This window comes from Saccostrea cucullata, unplaced genomic scaffold, assembly GCF_032062105.1.
Source record: "Saccostrea cucullata isolate Sc308-1 unplaced genomic scaffold, CSIRO_AGI_Scuc_v1 ctg906, whole genome shotgun sequence".
Taxonomy (NCBI): domain Eukaryota; kingdom Metazoa; phylum Mollusca; class Bivalvia; order Ostreida; family Ostreidae; genus Saccostrea; species Saccostrea cuccullata.
In genome coordinates, this window is record NW_026934443.1 from 312,854 (window position 1) to 330,312 (window position 17,459).

General features: G+C 34.0%; 2 protein-coding genes across 2 annotated transcripts; one reads left to right on the forward strand and one right to left on the reverse strand.

Annotated features, from left to right (window-relative positions):
- Window positions 1–1,650: 1,650 nt before the first annotated feature.
- LOC134240754 (complement C1q-like protein 4) lies at window positions 1,651–2,831 on the forward strand. The gene is made up of 2 exons (XM_062722836.1): window positions 1,651–2,028; window positions 2,391–2,831. Exons 1-2 carry the CDS (start codon window positions 1,668–1,670, stop codon window positions 2,828–2,830), a joined length of 801 nt encoding a protein of 266 aa, XP_062578820.1. The 5' UTR covers window positions 1,651–1,667; the 3' UTR covers window position 2,831.
- Window positions 2,832–14,182: 11,351 nt separating this feature from the next.
- On the reverse strand, window positions 14,183–16,148 carry LOC134240755 (uncharacterized). The gene has a single exon (XM_062722837.1). The coding sequence runs from the start codon at window positions 16,143–16,145 to the stop codon at window positions 14,211–14,213; it is 1,935 nt and encodes a 644-aa protein (XP_062578821.1). The 5' UTR covers window positions 16,146–16,148; the 3' UTR covers window positions 14,183–14,210.
- Between the last annotated feature and the right edge of the window lie 1,311 nt (window positions 16,149–17,459).

A 17,459-nucleotide genomic window follows, 5' to 3' on the forward strand; every position in this document is an offset into this window, starting at 1 on the left:
ATTGATAGAAACAGCTTCGCAGAGGAATTTGGGTAAAAGTAGGCTCCCACCATGTACGCATCCGCTCAGTGGACTGTATGTACACCATAATGCAAATTTTGCGCATCAATTCCGTGTATCTTATACATTTTTTTTCTTTGCCAAGTTTTCTTCGTTATTTTTTTTTTGTTCACAAGTTACTACTTTGATTACACGAACTACTTTTCAAAAATAGTTCCCTGTTTTTTTTTAGGGTGATGATAAAATTTTATAGATAATTTTTTATAGAATCATAGAAAACTCTCTTGTATATATGTTTAACTTCTCAAAATAACATTTAAGCTTACCACATTATAGGCAGTTCACACACATGAATATTACAATTTATTTCCTTTTAATATAGATTTTGTCCTGTCCTTCGATATATCCGTCAAACTCTGTTTGTCTAGCTGTTCGCAAAATCTTTAACCTTGCCCATGACTTTTTATTCGTAGGAGCAATGGTTTTCATTTATTTCTTGTGACAAAGCCTTTCCTTCGGTACATGTACCAGCATGTTTGATCTTTTGATTGTCCTTAGAGCGCAAGAAATTAAAAAACGGTAAAATTGGTGATAAATTTTGAAAAAAGGGGGGATATATAAATGGTTTGGACCTTTTGTCCTTGACCCTCGAGTTTAATCCACCTAAGAAATAAAAAAAAAAACTTTAACCTAGGACATAACTTTTAAGCAGACAAAACTAAGACATTCATATTTCACAGATGCATTTTTTGTGACAAGATCCTCAATTATATTCCCACAATTTTGACGTTTTGACTTGGAGTTCGACCGACTTTAAAAAAATCTTATGACAAGGCCTTCTCCTGGGTACCATGAATTTCACCCTTTGATCTTGACATTTCGGTTATAAATTTTTCACCTCTTGAGCTTGGAGTTTGAGTTGGGTTCGAGAAACTTTTTAACCTTTCCCAAAAGCTGCGATACGGGACATCAGAGTTACAAACATACATCTTGTTTCTTTTTATAGAATCTAAAGAAAATGGTGGATTAGACTCCCCCTCCCCCAATTAAGGTACACGGAAGTTGGGTTGCAGAGGGTCCTTAAAGCATACATTTTGAATATATTATATTAGTACACATATGAACTGTATGTGATTTATACAACCTTAACAATATGTCGGGATAAGATTTTACACGGAAGTTGGGTTGCAGAGGGTCCTAAAAGCATACATTTTGAATATATTATATTAGTACACATATGAACTGTATGTGATTTATACAACCTTAACAATATGTCGGGATTAGATTTTACGGGGGTCTGTTAGAATATATGGCAAACTCACTGCAACTCGACTGCTAACCTTTGCATTGAAAAAAAAATAACATTGAAGTGAACACAATTTGTGTTCTCTTATTTCCCTTGTATTTTGTTTTCCTTGTAATTTGCATGAAAATTTTGAAGCTAAAAAAACTTATTACATCTTTATTATCAGGAAGTCAATTTTCTTTTAACTGAAAATGCAAAATACCTAATACAGCGAACCCCAAGTTGGTCACTCTGTTTTATCATACGAAACAAAATACTTAAACCGGACAGTGTCGCAAATCAGAGTGCAGTCGTTTTTCTATGTCAAGATAAGACTGGAACACGAGTGACAATCTAACACAATCGATAAAAATCCTTCAGAATGAAGATATTACAATTCTCTTTTGGAATCCCTCTATTCGGTATCGTTCATGGAGGGCGACAATTACATGTAATTTCTCAAATGGATATTGAAGATGTGATTCAAGAACTGAAATCTTTACAAAACATTGTGAAATATCAATCCCAAAAAATCTTGGATTTGGAAGAGACTTCAAAGGAGCATATGGACATGATCAAAGCGCAAAGAAATGAAATCAAAGAAGTAAAGGATCAGCTGGCGATATCAAAGAAAAGGTATGGCATGGATAGCTCCGATAAAAAACAACAAAAATCAAACCATCTACAGAAAATCACTGCTAAAGCGGACAAGGTCGAACCCAATGAAAGCCTTATTCGAAGAGGTTATTATAATATAGCTCTATTTTTCTTAGAATAAGAATGAATGAAATAAAAAATTAGATACACATGTACTTTTTACATGTGCATGTGCATTGTCACAATGCCAGGGGTCCTGAGTCAATGCGTTGCCTTGGGACCCATTGAACCAACCGCAACGCGTGTAATTGAAGCAGGATCCCTGGCATTGCAAGAATGATGCATTCTGTATATATTCTTATTTGAATCTTATGAATAAATGATTCATCAATGAAGAACTAGTACACAATATAAAGTTATGTAGCTATTTTCATTTAAAAGAACATTCATATTTGGGCTTTGTTTTAACAATCATTAAAACGTATAATTATTGGGTTTAATTCAACAGGAAGGATAACACCACCCTCATCAAATGACCACGGACCAGTAGCGTTCTACGCCTACATGTCGTCAGACATGACTAACATTGGTGGTCACCACCCCTTGGTCTTTGATGTCGTCAAAACAAACACTGGGAACGCCTACCATCAAAGTACGGGTACCTTCACTGTTCCTCAAACAGGACTGTATGTTTTCACATGGTCTGTGAGGGTAACAAGCGGTAGTTATCATAGCGTGGAACTGGTTGTCAATGGAAAAATGGAAGGAATTGTCTATCAACAAAGTATGGGTAAAGACGACGATCAAGGCGGCAGCACAATCGTTATTCTGGCCAACGAACATGACGATGTGTTCTTAAGGACAACAATGAATATGGGTGCAAACAGTGGTTCTATTCATAGCAACTCAAATGGATTCACATCTTTTGCTGGATGGAAATTAAACTGAAAAACCTAATTAAATGCAGGATCATCATACATATAGTTGTTTATAGGAAACGTAATTATAGCATATTTGAAAATTGTCACGGAGGTGACCTAGCCATATATCTGATATCAGTATACATATCTCATTACTGTAAATTACTTTTTAGAACTTTATTTTCGCCTATTCACACGAGACAGCGTACTCACGAAAATTTCGTTCTCGTGTATATTAATATTCCTAAATATTTTGTAGAGCAGTAACCACAATTCTTGAATATTCTGTCTCGTTAATAAAGAGTTAATTCTAAATGACCATCTCGCGAAAATAAGGCGTCACAAAAATTAAGTGATCTACAATTTTGGTATAAATCCGTGATTAATAAATCGTAGTAATTCTCAATCTCATAAATAAGAGTCAGTTTAAAATGTATTAATTCATTTACATATTAAGTGGACTTGAACATTGTGGAGGCAGTGTACTAACTTACAGTACAGAAGAAAACCTCACATTTACACAAGCATTGTACTGCCTAAATCCTAGTAAAAACAAGATGTGTTTGTGAAACACTGATGACCCCGTATGGCAACATAGCAAAGATTAAACTTTTCTTAATTGCAAATTTAATACTATTATATTGGAAATACAATTGTGAAATATGAAAGTATGCCAGGTTTAAAGATTTTTTCATAAGTACAGAAATCTTCAAGGTCAAGGTCATTGGTATCCAATGAAAAGTCTTGTCACAAAAATTCAAATATAAAGCATGGAAGCCCTACCCTAACCGTACAGAAATTATGGCCAAGGTTAAAAATTTTTAAAAGTAGATCCAATTCCAAGATCCAAGGTCTTGCTGTCAAATGAAAGGTATTGTCACAAGAATGAAATATTTTAAATTTGAATGCACTTGCCCTAACCTTTTAAAAGTAATGGTCAAGGTTTGCTTTTTTAAAGTAGGTCCAACTCCAACGTCAAGGTCAAAGGTTAAAGTTCTTGGTATCCAATGAAGGGTCTTCTCTCAAGGATTACATGTGAATATGAGATCACTAGCCCTTATCGTTAATAAGGTATGGCCAAGGTTAAAGTTAATTCATAAGTACAAAAATCTCCAAGGTCAAAGGTCAAGGTCATTGGTGTCTAATTAAATGTCTTGCCAAAAAGAATACAAATGTGAAATATGGAAGCCCTAGCCCTAACCGTTCAGAAGTTATGGCCAAGGTTAAATGTTTTTTGAAGTAAGTCGAAATATAAGGTCAAAGTCAAAGAGGCAAAGGTTTTGCAATCAAATAAAAGATCTTGTCAAAAGAAGTAAATATGTTAAGTATGTAAGCACTAGCCCTAACCTTATAAAAATTATGGTCAAGGTTTGCTTTTCAAAAGGAGGTCAAACTCCAAGGCCAAGGTCAAAGGGTCAAAGTTCTTGGTATCAAATGAAGGATATTTTCACAAGGATTACATATTTGAAGTATCAATGCCTTATCCCTTACCGTTTAAAAGTTATGGCCGAGGTTAATTTTTTTTATCACAAGTACAGAAATCTCCGAGGTCTCGGTCAAAAGGTCAAGGTTGTGGTCTGTCTACAAAGAATTGTTCAAAAGATATGGCCAAAGTAACAGTTTGGAATGTTTGTGTAATTGTGGGTCAAACTCCAAGATGAAAAGGTCAAATTTGGTGGTACCCAAAGAAATGTCTTATCACAAGGAATACACATTTGAAATATAAAGGTCATTGCTCTACTAAATCAAAAATTATGGGCAAGGTAAAAGTTTTTGCGGACAAACAGATAAACACACAGACAGACAGAGAGACGGACGGACATGACAAAAACTTTATACCCCCGAAACTTTGTTTACAGGTGCATAAAAACTCTATGACTGCTAGAAGTTTTACACTAATTATATACTAATCTTAGCTCCAATATATGATTATCTGAAATATAAGTTAAAATCTATTAGTTAACACCTATATTCTACAAATATCTTCATAAGTTCCTCATCAAACAGTCATAACTCTCAGTTGCCCTCAACTCAATACATGCAATAAATTTGCGTTAATTTGGAAAAGTTAAGCATTAAATAACGAAAGTTAGGCTGTATAACACGTATAATTTCGCATTTATTCGAGAGAGTTACGCGGTAAAACATGAATTATTTTTATGCCCCCGTAAACGAAGTTTCGGGGTAATTACACTGTAGTTTTTGTCGTGTCCGTCTGTCTGTCTGTCTCTCTATATTTCTGTCTCTCTGTTTGTCTGTTTGTCCGCAAAAACTTTAACCTTGCCCTTAACTTTTGATTAAGTGGAGCTATGCCTTTCATATTTCACATGTGTATTTCTTGACATTTCTTTGGGTAGCACCAAATTTGACCTTTTGACCTTGACCTTGGAGGTTGACCCACTTCAACACAAAATTTCTAATTTTTTTTAAACCTTGACCATAACTTTTGAACGGTAGATAGTAGGTCTTTTATACTTCATATACAATGTATATATATTTTTTGGAAAGACCATTAATTGGATAACACCAACCTTGACCTTTTGACCTTGGAGATTTACGTACTAATGAAAAAACTTTAACCTTGGCGAAAACTTTTGAACGGTAAGGGATAGAGCTTTCATACTTTACAATCACTTTGTAATCCTTTTAAGAAGATGCTTCATTGGATACTTTGACCCTTTAACCTTGACTTTGGAGTTTGACCTACTTTAAAACAAAGATTGACTATATCTTTTAAAGAGTTAGAGCTAGTGCTTTCATACTTTATGTATTTAATTCTTGTGACAAGACCTTTCATTTGATATCAAGATCTTTGACCCTTTGACCTTGACCTTAGAATTCGACCTACTTTTAATTTTTTTAACCTTGACCATAACTTTTGAACGGGTAGGGCTAAAGCTTCCATACTTCTTATATGCATTCTTTATGAAAAGACTTTTCATTGGATACCAATAACTTTGACCTTCTGACCTTGACCTTGGAGATTTCCCGACTTATGAAAACACCTTAGCCTTTGCAATAAATTTTGAACGGTTCGGGCTATATATAGGGCTTCCATACTCTAAAAAATGCATCCTTTCTGTCCTTTTATTGGATACCAATAACCCTGACCTTTTGACCTTGACCTCACTGATTTCCGGACTTATAAAAAGTATTAACCTTGGCAATAACTTTTGAAGAATAAGGGCTAGGGCTTTCATACTTCACATATGTAATTCTTGTAACAAGAACTATATTACATATGTAATTCTTGTGACAAGACCTCAATACCAATAACCTTGACCTTCTGACCTTAATCTTTTAAGTTTAACTCACTTTTAAAATCTTTTCACCATGGTCATAACTTTCGAATGGTAAGGGCTAAGGCTTCCATTCTTCACACATGTGTTCTTTGGGGAAATACTTTTCATTGGATACCAATAATATTGACCTTCTGACCTTGATCTTGAAGATTTCTGTACTTTTGAAAAAACTTTAGCCTGGCCATAATTATAATTGGGAACAGATGGTAATAGGGATTTCTTGTTTCACAATTGTATTTCCAGTTAGGAGACCCTACTTTGGGTACCAATAAATTAAATTTGCATTTAAGAAAAGTTTAATCTTCACTGTGTTGCCAAGTAAACGCAATAATCTGCGAAACTCTTACGTTATTTTCTCGGTAAATTTTTCAAATAAAACATTTGTAACATTTGCAAATTAACGCAAAACTTTCCTATACATTGTGTTACTGTTGCGTTATAAAGTGTTTCTTTTGAGAATAAACACAATATTCTTTAGCTTTAAAAGCGAAACTTTCGCAAATAATCGCAAACTACATTAAAAATAACTTTTTCCATAACCTTTGAAGAGTTGGTGTTAGGGCTTAATATTTCACATGATAATTTCCCATGATGATGTCTTCTCCTTGGTACAATTAATTTGATCCTCTTACCTTGACCTAATTATTGTTTGATACACATTTTGAAAAAAAAAAACACTGTCATCTTGGTTATAACTTTTAAAAGGTTGGTGCTTGAACTTTCAGGATTCACATATAAAATTATTGAGAAAAATCTATTCTTATGGAAATTATGTTTCATTTCTTGATCTTGGAGTTTGACTTGGGTATGAAAAACTTTAACCTTTGTCAGAAGCTGCGATATGGGACATCAGAGTTACACAAACACATCGTGTTTTTTTTAATAGCATCTAAGTATCAGCCCCCCCCCCCTCTCACACACCTTAAGGTACCATGAAGTTAGGTTTCGATAAAGAGAGGGTCCTAAAAAGCAGATATACCGGTACTACCGTAAAATAGATTATATAGGATTTTTTCGCAAATCACAAAATATCATCTGGTTTCCAGAGGGGCATTGTTGCAACCACTAATGAAATACGACCAATACTGAAATAATTATATCAATAGTGGTTGAGAGTGCATTTCAATAGCAAACATACTTAGTAACTACTATTGAAATACGACCACTTTTGATATAATTATTTCAATAGTGGTCGTATTTCAATAGTGGTTATTACCCATGTTTGTTATTGAAATGCACTCTCAACCACAATTGATATAATTATATCAATAGTGTTCGTTATTTCAATAGTGGTTACTAACTATGTTTGCTATTGAAATACACTCTCAACCACTATTGATAAAATTATTTCAATAGTGGTTGCAACAGGGCATGTCAAAAGGCGAAAAAAATAACGATTTTTTCCTGTTTTTATGCAGTACTGTAAAATATGACGGATACAAAGGATAAGTACTAAAAATAACAACAATGATCAAGGTATTCTCAAATTTCTATGTGTTTAAATTTCAAGAGCATATTTTTAATACTTTTTTCTTTTATAACATTTTTAATTTCCCTTCTTGAAGAGATTCAGTTTATCATAACGTTAAAAACACACTATAACGACGCCAGTCTACCTATCATTTAAAAGATCATTTTAGAAATCAATTATAAAAAATTGTAAATAAATTTTTTAACTTATAATTTTTATCAAATTGTGTTAAAATAAGTGGGAAAAAGTTGCTTTAAAGCGTAAATACGCTTCATTTTCTACGATGCGCGAAGTATTGCGCAGTGGAAACCAATGTTGGCCCTTTTAATATTATGCTGCAGGTTAGATTTGACGCATATACTAGTAGAATGTGCAAGACACGATTCAGATGTATTGAAGAGAGATAATAATTGACATTTATGTAACACCAATTGCTCAGTTCTCTTTTAATAAACATAATAAATAAAAAATAAACAAACATAAAAAGGGTTAATTCACTGCAACTCGACTTCTTACCTTTGCACTGAAAAAAGTTTATATTTAAGTGGACACAAGTTGTATGCACCTTGTTGTTTATTTCCTCCATATTTTGAATGAAAAGTTTGTTGTTAAAATATTCATTATCATGTAAAACAGCAAGTTAATTTAATTTATTTATCTTATTTAATTAATTACAGAAACTCCGATGAGTTCACTCTGTTTTATCAAAAGAAGCATAAAACACGGACAATGTCACAGGTCAGAGTGCACACGTCATTCTATGTCAAGATAAGACTGGGACAAGAGTGGTATGATAATCGTTAAAAATCGTTCAGAATGAAGATATTACAACTAACTTTTGGAATCCTTGGTCTAAGTATCGTTCATGGAGAGCCACAATTGAGTTCTCAAATGGATATTGAAGATGTAATTCAAGAACTGAAATCTCTACAAAACATTGTGAAATATCAATCCTTAAAAATCGCGGCTTTGGAAGAGACTTCGAAGGAGCATATAGACATGATCAAAGCGCAAAGAAATGAAATCAAAGAAGTGAAAGATCAACTGGCGATATCAGATGTGACATGGAGAGCTCTGATAAAATACAACCAAAAGCAAACCACCTACAGAAAAACACTGCTAAAGCAGACAAGGTCGAACCCAATGGAAACCTAATTCGGCAAGGTTAATATAGCTCTATTTTTAGATATGTGAGAATAATTGAAATCGATCCGTTAGATATATATATACCTTTATGTGCATTAAATTTGTAACCCTCACTATGCATGTCAGAGATCCTGGAGTCAATACCCAGAGGTCCAATGGCAACTTACTGACTCAGGACCCTGGCATTGTAAGAATGGTACATTGTTTATTCTTTTTGAATCTTTTTATTAGTTATCGATGAAGTGCACAGTTTTATGTAGATGTTTTCATGTAAAAGACCATTCATTTTTGGCTTTGTTTTAACAATAATGCATACACTCGGTTTACTTCAACAGGAAGGATAATACCCCCATCGCCTTATGACCTAGGACCAGTAGCGTTCTACGCCTACATGTCATCACAAATTACTAACATCGGTGGACACCACCCGTTGGTCTTTGACGTGGTCAAAACAAATGTTGGTAACGCCTTCCATCAAAGTACGGGTGCCTTCATTGTTCCCCAAACAGGACTCTATGTCTTCACATGGTCTGTGAGGATGTTTGGTGGTACTTATCACAGCGTGGAGCTGGTTGTCAATGGAAAAGAAGAAGGGGAGGTCTTCCAAATTTCTGAAGGTAATGAAGACGACCAGGGCGGCAGCACTATTGTTATTCTGGCCAATGAACAGGACGATGTTTTTCTTAGGACCAGCATGGATTATAATAAAGGTCCTCTATATAGCAACGCGTACGGATATACATCATTTGCTGGATGGAAATTAACTAAAAACCTAATTTTACTAAATTCAGAATTGTAGTCCTATAAAAATCTAGTTAAATAAATATTGAAAGACGAATGTAATGAACTTTCTTTTATTCATTTTTTGCAATATCAAATGAAGAGCATTTAAATTATGTTTAAACTTTTTTTTTGCAAACTTTAGAAAGAACTAACATTTAACTTTAACATTTCTGTTTTATTAGGTCACCTGAGTAACTCAGGTGACCTATTGCTATCCGTTTTCGTCCGTCGTCGTCCGTCGTGCGTCGTGTGTCGTGTGTTAACATTTGAACATTTTCAGCTTCTTCTCTGAAACCACTGAACCAATTTCAACCAAATTTGGTATACAGCATCTATGGGTGGAGGGGAACAAAAATTGTGAATTTCATGGTCCCCGCCCCCCTTGGGCCTGAGGGGTGGGGCCAAAACTACTAAAATTAATGAAATCTTTAAAAATCTTCTTCTTTACTCCTGGACATCAAGCAGGCAAACTATTGGCATGAATGTAATGAGCATTGAGTTCTGTACCAAAATTGTGAAATTCATGGCCCCAGGGTCAGGGGTTCTAGTGCTAGGGCGGGGCTCTATAGATTATATAGTGAAAATGCATTATTTCTTTGAAAATCTTCTTCTCCGCTCCTGGGTATTAAATACACAAACTAAGCACAAAGTTATGATGAGCAAGAGTGCCTCTTCCAGATTTGTGAATTTTATGGCCCCAGGGTCAGGGGTTCTGGTGTTAGGGCGGGGCTCTATAGATAATATAGTGAAAATGCAGAATTTCTTTGAGAATCTTCTTCTCTGCTCCTGGGTATTTAATAAACAAATTAAGCACATAGTTATGATGAGCGAGAGTGCCTCTTCCAGATTTGTGAATTTTATGGCCCTAGGATCAGGGGTTCTGGTGTTAGGGCGGGGCTCTATAGATTATATAGTGAAAATGCATTATTTCTTTGAAAATCTTCTTCTCTGCTCCTGGGTATTAAATACACTAACTAAGCACATAGTTATGATGAGCAAGAGTGCCTCTTCCAAAGTTTTGAATTTTATGGCCCCAGGGTCAGGGGTTCTGGTGCTAGGGCGGGGCTCTATAGATTATATAGTGAAAATGCATTATTTCTTTGAAAATCTTCTTCTCTGCTCCTGGGTATTAAATACACTAACTAAGCACATAGTTATGATGAGCAATAGAGCCTCTTCCAGATTTGTGAATTTCATGGCCCCAGGGTCAGGGGTTCTGTTGTTAGGGCAGGGCTCTATAGATAATATAGTGAAAATGCATTATTTATTTGAAAATCTTCTCTCTTCCTGGGTATTAAATACACTAAATAAGCACATAGTAATGATGAGCAAGAGTGCCTCTTCCAAAATTGTGAATTTTATGGCCCCAGGGTCAGGGGTTCTGGTGCTAGGGTGGGGCTCTATAGATTATATAGTGAAAATGCATTATTTCTTTGAAAGTCTTCTTCTCTGCTTCTGGGTATTAGATAAACTAACTAAGCACATTGTTATGATGAGCAAGAGAGCCTCTTCCAAAATTTTGAATTTTATGGCCCCAGGGTCAGGGGTTCTGGTGTTAGGGCGGGGCTCTATAGATAATATAGTGAAAATGCATTATTTCTTTGAAAATCTTCTTCTCTGCTCCTGGGTATTAAATACACTAAATAAGCACATAGTTATGATGAGCAAGAGTGCCTCTTCCAAAATTTTGAATTTTATGGCTCCAGGGTCAGGGGTTCTGGTGTTAAGTCGGGGCTCTATTGATTATATAGTAAAAATACATTTATTCTTTGTAAATATTTTTCTTTGCTTCTGGGTTTAAAGCCAATGATCCAAGTATATATATATATTTATGATGAAGAAAGGTGCATATAGCAAAGTGGTTTTAAATGCCCCCAGGGTCAAAGGGGGGGGGGTGGTTACATAGCCTGAAAATAAATTAATGCTTTGAAATCTGCTGTTTGGTATTAATCAACCATTTTATGATAAAATTTGCAAAATTTTGAAATATATGACCTGGGTCAGTGGTTCCTTTGGGGTGAGGTGCACAACTGGTTATAAAGTGAAAGTGCATTTTCTCTTTGTTACTCTGATCTACCTCTGGGTATTAAGTAAATAGAGTAAGCATTCTAAGTTAATAATTATGATAAGCAATGGTGCCTCTTTCAAAATTGTAAATTGTGAATTTCATGGCCACCGGTTTAAACACGAACCAAATTTAATTGTTTGAAAGTTGTTACACAATACTCAGGTGACCTATAAGGCCCGTGGGCCTCTTGTTTATTTAAATCCTGATAACTAAAGAAGAAATCTAAAGATAACGAACAATAATTAAGCTAAAAATACAATTTGAACAATAAAAATTAAGAGAAAATCAAATAAGGACCTCGAAAATATTAGATAGAGATTGGATCAAGCGCCATGAAAAAATGAAAATAGTGATTAATATCACAATATCTTTAAACAAAAAGATAAAACGTGAATTCGACAATATAGATAATATGAGGACAGCAAGAACATGTATAAAACATAATTATATCTATTCCTTAGCGGTACGTATAAGGTACATATAGAAATAATTATTAAATACTATCCAAAACTTTAAAATTGCACGAATAAAAAAAAAAATAACAAAGTGTATGCCATTAATGCAAAGGGGAACATAAGAGAACAAATAGGGGAAACTGTTCTCAAAGAAGTTTGAAAAAGTTGATTGTTTTATAAATGAACAAAGTTTTTTTTTCAAAGAATTTAAAACATTTGAATATTTGACTTGATTTATTTTTTTTAAGCAGATATGTATCTACTGCAGTATTTAATATCTAATATTTTTTTTTATTTCTGAAAGAAGAAGGTATGGTTTTAGCTTTATTGCGCCCTAAAAATGTAATGACATGAATAAGATTTGAAACTGGCTTAAAAATTATTTAAAAATTCAGAAAAGAATATGGCATGAAGGTTTACCATTCTGCAAATATGACGTCATTAATGTGAAGCATTTCTCTATTTTCAACAGAAAAAAAGCCTCAAAATGGCACATTTCAAGGGTGATTTTCCTTTAGAAAACAGTGTCCACAGCCGTCGACCACGTTAATTTTTTGATATTTTGTGCAAAGTTCAATAACAAATCACATATCTCAAGATCTTTGTGGGCGATGCCTGTGGACAATGTTATCTGAAAGAAAATTCCATTGAAAATTGGTGTCTTCTGCAACTTTTTAAGAAAATACGGGAAAATGCACATGTTTATGACGTCATAATTAGCTTTAAAAACATTTGTGAGAAAAATGACTTGTATGATTTTTCTGCATTTAATTTCAATTATTTAAAAAGCATGAGTATTTAATTTTTACACCAGTTTCATTTTTTAGAAAATCACAGGGCAAAATTTTTATGGAAACCATACCTTCTTCTTACTGTACATATTGAAAAAGAAGTGGCATTTATTGTTATTTTCTTTAAAAAAACCATTATTTCCTTCATTTCATCGACACATTTCTTTGTTTTAATGTACTTTATAAAATATTTTTCAAATCCGAAAAAAGGTTTTAAAAAATCAGTAGGAGAAAAAGTTACTTAATTTATCCTTTCGAATTCTGATTTACTTTTCCATTTATGCTGACCAAATCTTGCTCGTACCAAATGCGAAGACTTTATCCTAAAGGCTGATATCGTAGATAGTTATATTGAAAGTGATGTATGCCTATTGACGTATCTAGTTTAAGTTGATTTTGCTAATATGTAGGTTTTAAATTTGGCTAAACAGTTATGAAATAAGAGATATATAATAGACGATAATTTCCCGGCTGGGTTGGGTCGCCCTTACTTTAATGGGTTAATCTAACAAAAACCACTAACAAAACCATTATCAAAATTATTCAAGACCTTCTTGTATACAGTTAAAAAAAGTTGACAATGACATAGAAATATGAAATATGTTCATTTACAGTACCCTGCGGGTTCGCCATTTTTTAAGTTCCTGAAAGTCACGCAATCAGGGACACTAGAGATAGGATCGTGTGCCTCGGACAAAACAGGTTTAACTAAGAATTTGACGTGAAATGTCTTTATTACATGTACTTTTAAAAAACTGATAAATATTTTGTCTCATTCGCAAAGATTTACAAAAATGAAATAATTTCCTTTTAAAGATACTGGTTTCTTGCATCTTTCCTTTAAATGGTTCCTTTAAACAATAGATAGAAGAGAATCCATGACCTTTTTTTCTTTTTGTAAATCTTTAAGTCCTTCATTTGTGCATCATGTACCAGTACTATTTCTATTTGGAGTTTTCATGTCTAACTTTTCTGAAGGTAAATTCGTAAAGCAAGCGATTTTTATCCTCTTTTAAAGACTAAAGGTTTCAAGTCAAATTTATATTAGAGATTAGTAATTAAAAAAAACCGTTTTTCATACAGTTAAAGCCATGTTTGTTTTTCATTTTTTTTGGATAAATGGATAGGTATCATAGGGGGCGTCCTGCTATATGGATAATTTCATGAAAATCTCAGAAACAAAGGTATAAGCACAATTTTGCATTTTTCACATTTATACTGCACACGCACACTCCCTCCCTCCCTCACCCTCCCCCACACGTTAATTCACATATTTAATACGAACATGCTAAAATTATTATAGATGTATGATAGATGCATATGATTATCAATTAAATACAGTTTTCAATATTCTTCGAAAATATGTAAAAAAAAAACTAAATAAATGATTTACTAATGCAAATAAACGCCAGTGGCATCGAAGTTTCTACATTCAGGAAAGTTTTTAGGAGCCCTGGGAACAAAAGGAAAAGATTCATTTAATACTAATGCCATTCCTTGTAACGAATGAATTTCTATGTGACAATGCATGAACCAGAGTCCTGGATTGTCTGCTTTAAACCTAATTACAGTATAGCCTCCATTTGGAACAATAATTGTGTCTTTTCTTGGAGGATTTTTCAACTCCAGACCAGGTATATTTCCATTTAACCACGTTTTGTCCCTCCATGTTGCATTATTACAATGACTATAATCATTGTCAAGGTTTTTACCACCGCTGCAGTCAATATCTCTGTTCTGGTTAAGAAGGAATCCATACTCCTCATCGAATGCTGCGTATCCCATCTTGACCACATGGAACGAGTGTCCATGCATATGTATAGGATGATACCATCCGGAACCCATGCCAAGATGCGAAAGAACAAGTTGTACGGTATCACCATATTGTAATTGAAGAGAATGTGTGCATCTACAGGTTTTTCTATCTGGACATCTGCCTTCACATAGTGTGTTTACCTCCCTTGGTTGTGTTAAGGCCGACACAGACGGCATTTCAAATTCTGTTCCGCTCACAGATGGGTATTTTCCGAAGAATCCAAAATTTAAGAAATGTTCTTGAAACCTTCCGGGGATAACAGGAGGCGCAGGATCATCATCAGTGCTCGATTTTAATTGATCAAACGGAATGCATTCTATTCCTTTTACAAACCCAAAAGAAGAGAATGGGCAGTTCAACACACGACAAGGGACATATTCTGAACAGACAGCTCTTTTAGAGTTTGGTTCAACTTCATCAGCACCCTCATACCTCAAAATGGCTTCTGCAATGGTGTGTCGATTACTCTCTAGAGTTTTTCCACGTATCCAATAATTACCAATAGGACGAATCGCTTCAAGATAAAAGTCAAATCTTTCCCCTGGATTGATTATAAACGACTCCACAACCATAGGTTGAATGGGGTAACCATCTGATTCTATGACAACTAAATTGTGACCATCCATAGATATTCTGAACGGAAAATTGGCACCTGTTGCTAAAACACGAAACCGATACTTTAACCCTTTTCTAACGTGAAATACTTCCAATGGCGCACCGTTGTGATCTTTTGATTCACCATCCACATAATGTCGCCCTTTTCCATTTATTAGAACAGAGTGAAAAACCATACGACTAAAAGTCATTCCATCATGTGACCTGGACGATGAGCGCCACATTCTATTCTCGATAACATTATGTTCGTGTAGTAGGTTTTGTTTAACCGCATCAGAATCATGGTTCCATTCCATTACCTGAAGAATATGTTCCTCAATTGGATTTATTTCTTTCTTTCTCACAATAAAAGCCCCCGCCAATCCACTTGATCTTTGTGACCCAGAATGAGAATGATACCAGAATGATCCACGTGGATACGCCTGAAATTTGTATGTGAACTTTTGCCCAGGCAGAATAGGACACTGCGTAATAAAGGGGACGCCATCCATATATGGTGTGTTACGTTGATGAAGTCCATGCCAGTGTATGGTTACTGATTCAGAATGCATCTTATTAATAACATGCACAATCACTGTTTGACCTTCATATACAATAATATCCGGAGCAGGGAGTGTTCGATTAGCGACGGTTACCATTCGTGGTTTCTCCCACCCGTCAGCTGTTATGACCTCATCTGAGGGAACTGGAGTAGCGGATGTTATATTTTTTACGTTATATCGGTATATTTTTCCATTAGCAGAAAACACTGACGATAGTTCTTCGTGTATCATCGTGAAATAATTTTCAATAATAAGAGTCGTTTCACATTCTCTAGCATTTTGATCACAAACGTATCCAAAAGCCGTTGATAAAGTCCACACTATGTAAAGACAGATCTTCCAAATATGTGCCATCTATAAAAAAAAAACATTAAAAAAATAATCAAAGTTGAAGACAAAGTTAATGCTGAAAAAATATCTTTAGACGAATATAAACAAATTAATTATTGCTTGATAGATATTTACATATCTATCCATCATACTTTTTGAAAAAAACATCATTGAAATTCGTTGACCTTTTTTTCGAATTATATATTTGCTTTTATAGCCATGGACTAGTAAACAATCCCATGATTGCTTTATAATTTATTTAATTGCTATATAATTAGATTTGTCAAGACATACAAGCCTTTAATCCATAAATCTGCATTAAACTATATTCAGTAAACAAAGTCAACGAAAGCACTTTTGAAAAAAATCCAATCTATTGAGTAAATATATTCCTTGTTTAAAAAAAAGAAAAAAGTACAACATTGTATATAGAAGTACATTAATAGGTTAGATAGACTTAAATAGAAGTCGTATACATTCTTTTTCATTGCCTTCGATATCCAAGATTTGGGGGCATATAGTTTTTGGTCTGTTCTTTTGTTAGTATTTTAACTTTTTGAACGTGAAAGGTTTGGCTTTAATTGCACATCTGTATTTCTTGTGAAAAGACCTCCAAGTATATACTTTGGAGTTCAAACAATACACTTCTGTTGTGATACTTCAAGATTTATGAATCTATGAATAACCAATGCAACATATCATGAAAACTAGCTGCTTTGAATACTGAAAGGCACCACAATCGTTAATTCAGGACGATCGACTTTGAATTGAAGATAATTTTGAATTTCTTTAGTTAATTCTTTCATTAAAATGCTTTCGAAAAAAAATTGAAAATTTTCAGATGTATAAAATCGCAAAATTTAAAAATGACACAGGTAACTGAAATAGCTTAACTTACATGTCTGGGAGAAGATAAAACCATGTAGATGATCAAAGGTTACGGTAATTACACAGATTGATATACCATCAAATTAATATAAAGCGATGCATAATCCCGAGACTATACCTGTTTTTTTAAGCCGCTTCAAGTTTCTACCAAGTGCTCTTAAGAATTTAATTTTAAATTATTTAGCTTGGCATTGTACTATAACAACTTTCTCCTTTCCATTCAGCTTTCAGATTTTTTAAGATATAAAGCAATTACATTGTTTATTGTAAACAGTTTTAATTTATCAAAGTGGCAGATATTGCACGCACAAAAAGGAAATAAAATTTGAATAATACTTGAAAGTACATGTACTACATTTGCTTATGATATTTAAGAGGGAAAACGGATTCATCTACTTTGAAAATATAAACTTCACCGTAAGTTAAGCGTAATTGTTTAGTAATTAAATA

What these genes read in the sequence shown, in the direction of transcription:
- LOC134240754 (XM_062722836.1), top strand. Translation starts at nt 1,668, where the DNA reads ATGAAGATATTACAATTCTCTTTTGGAATCCCTCTATTCGGTATCGTT. An exon ending in TGAAAGCCTTATTCGAAGAG is followed by an intron (nt 2,029 to 2,390) that starts GTTATTATAATA and finishes TTAATTCAACAG; the next exon opens with GAAGGATAACACCACCCTCA.
- LOC134240755 (XM_062722837.1), bottom strand. Translation starts at nt 16,145, where the DNA reads ATGGCACATATTTGGAAGATCTGTCTTTACATAGTGTGGACTTTATCA.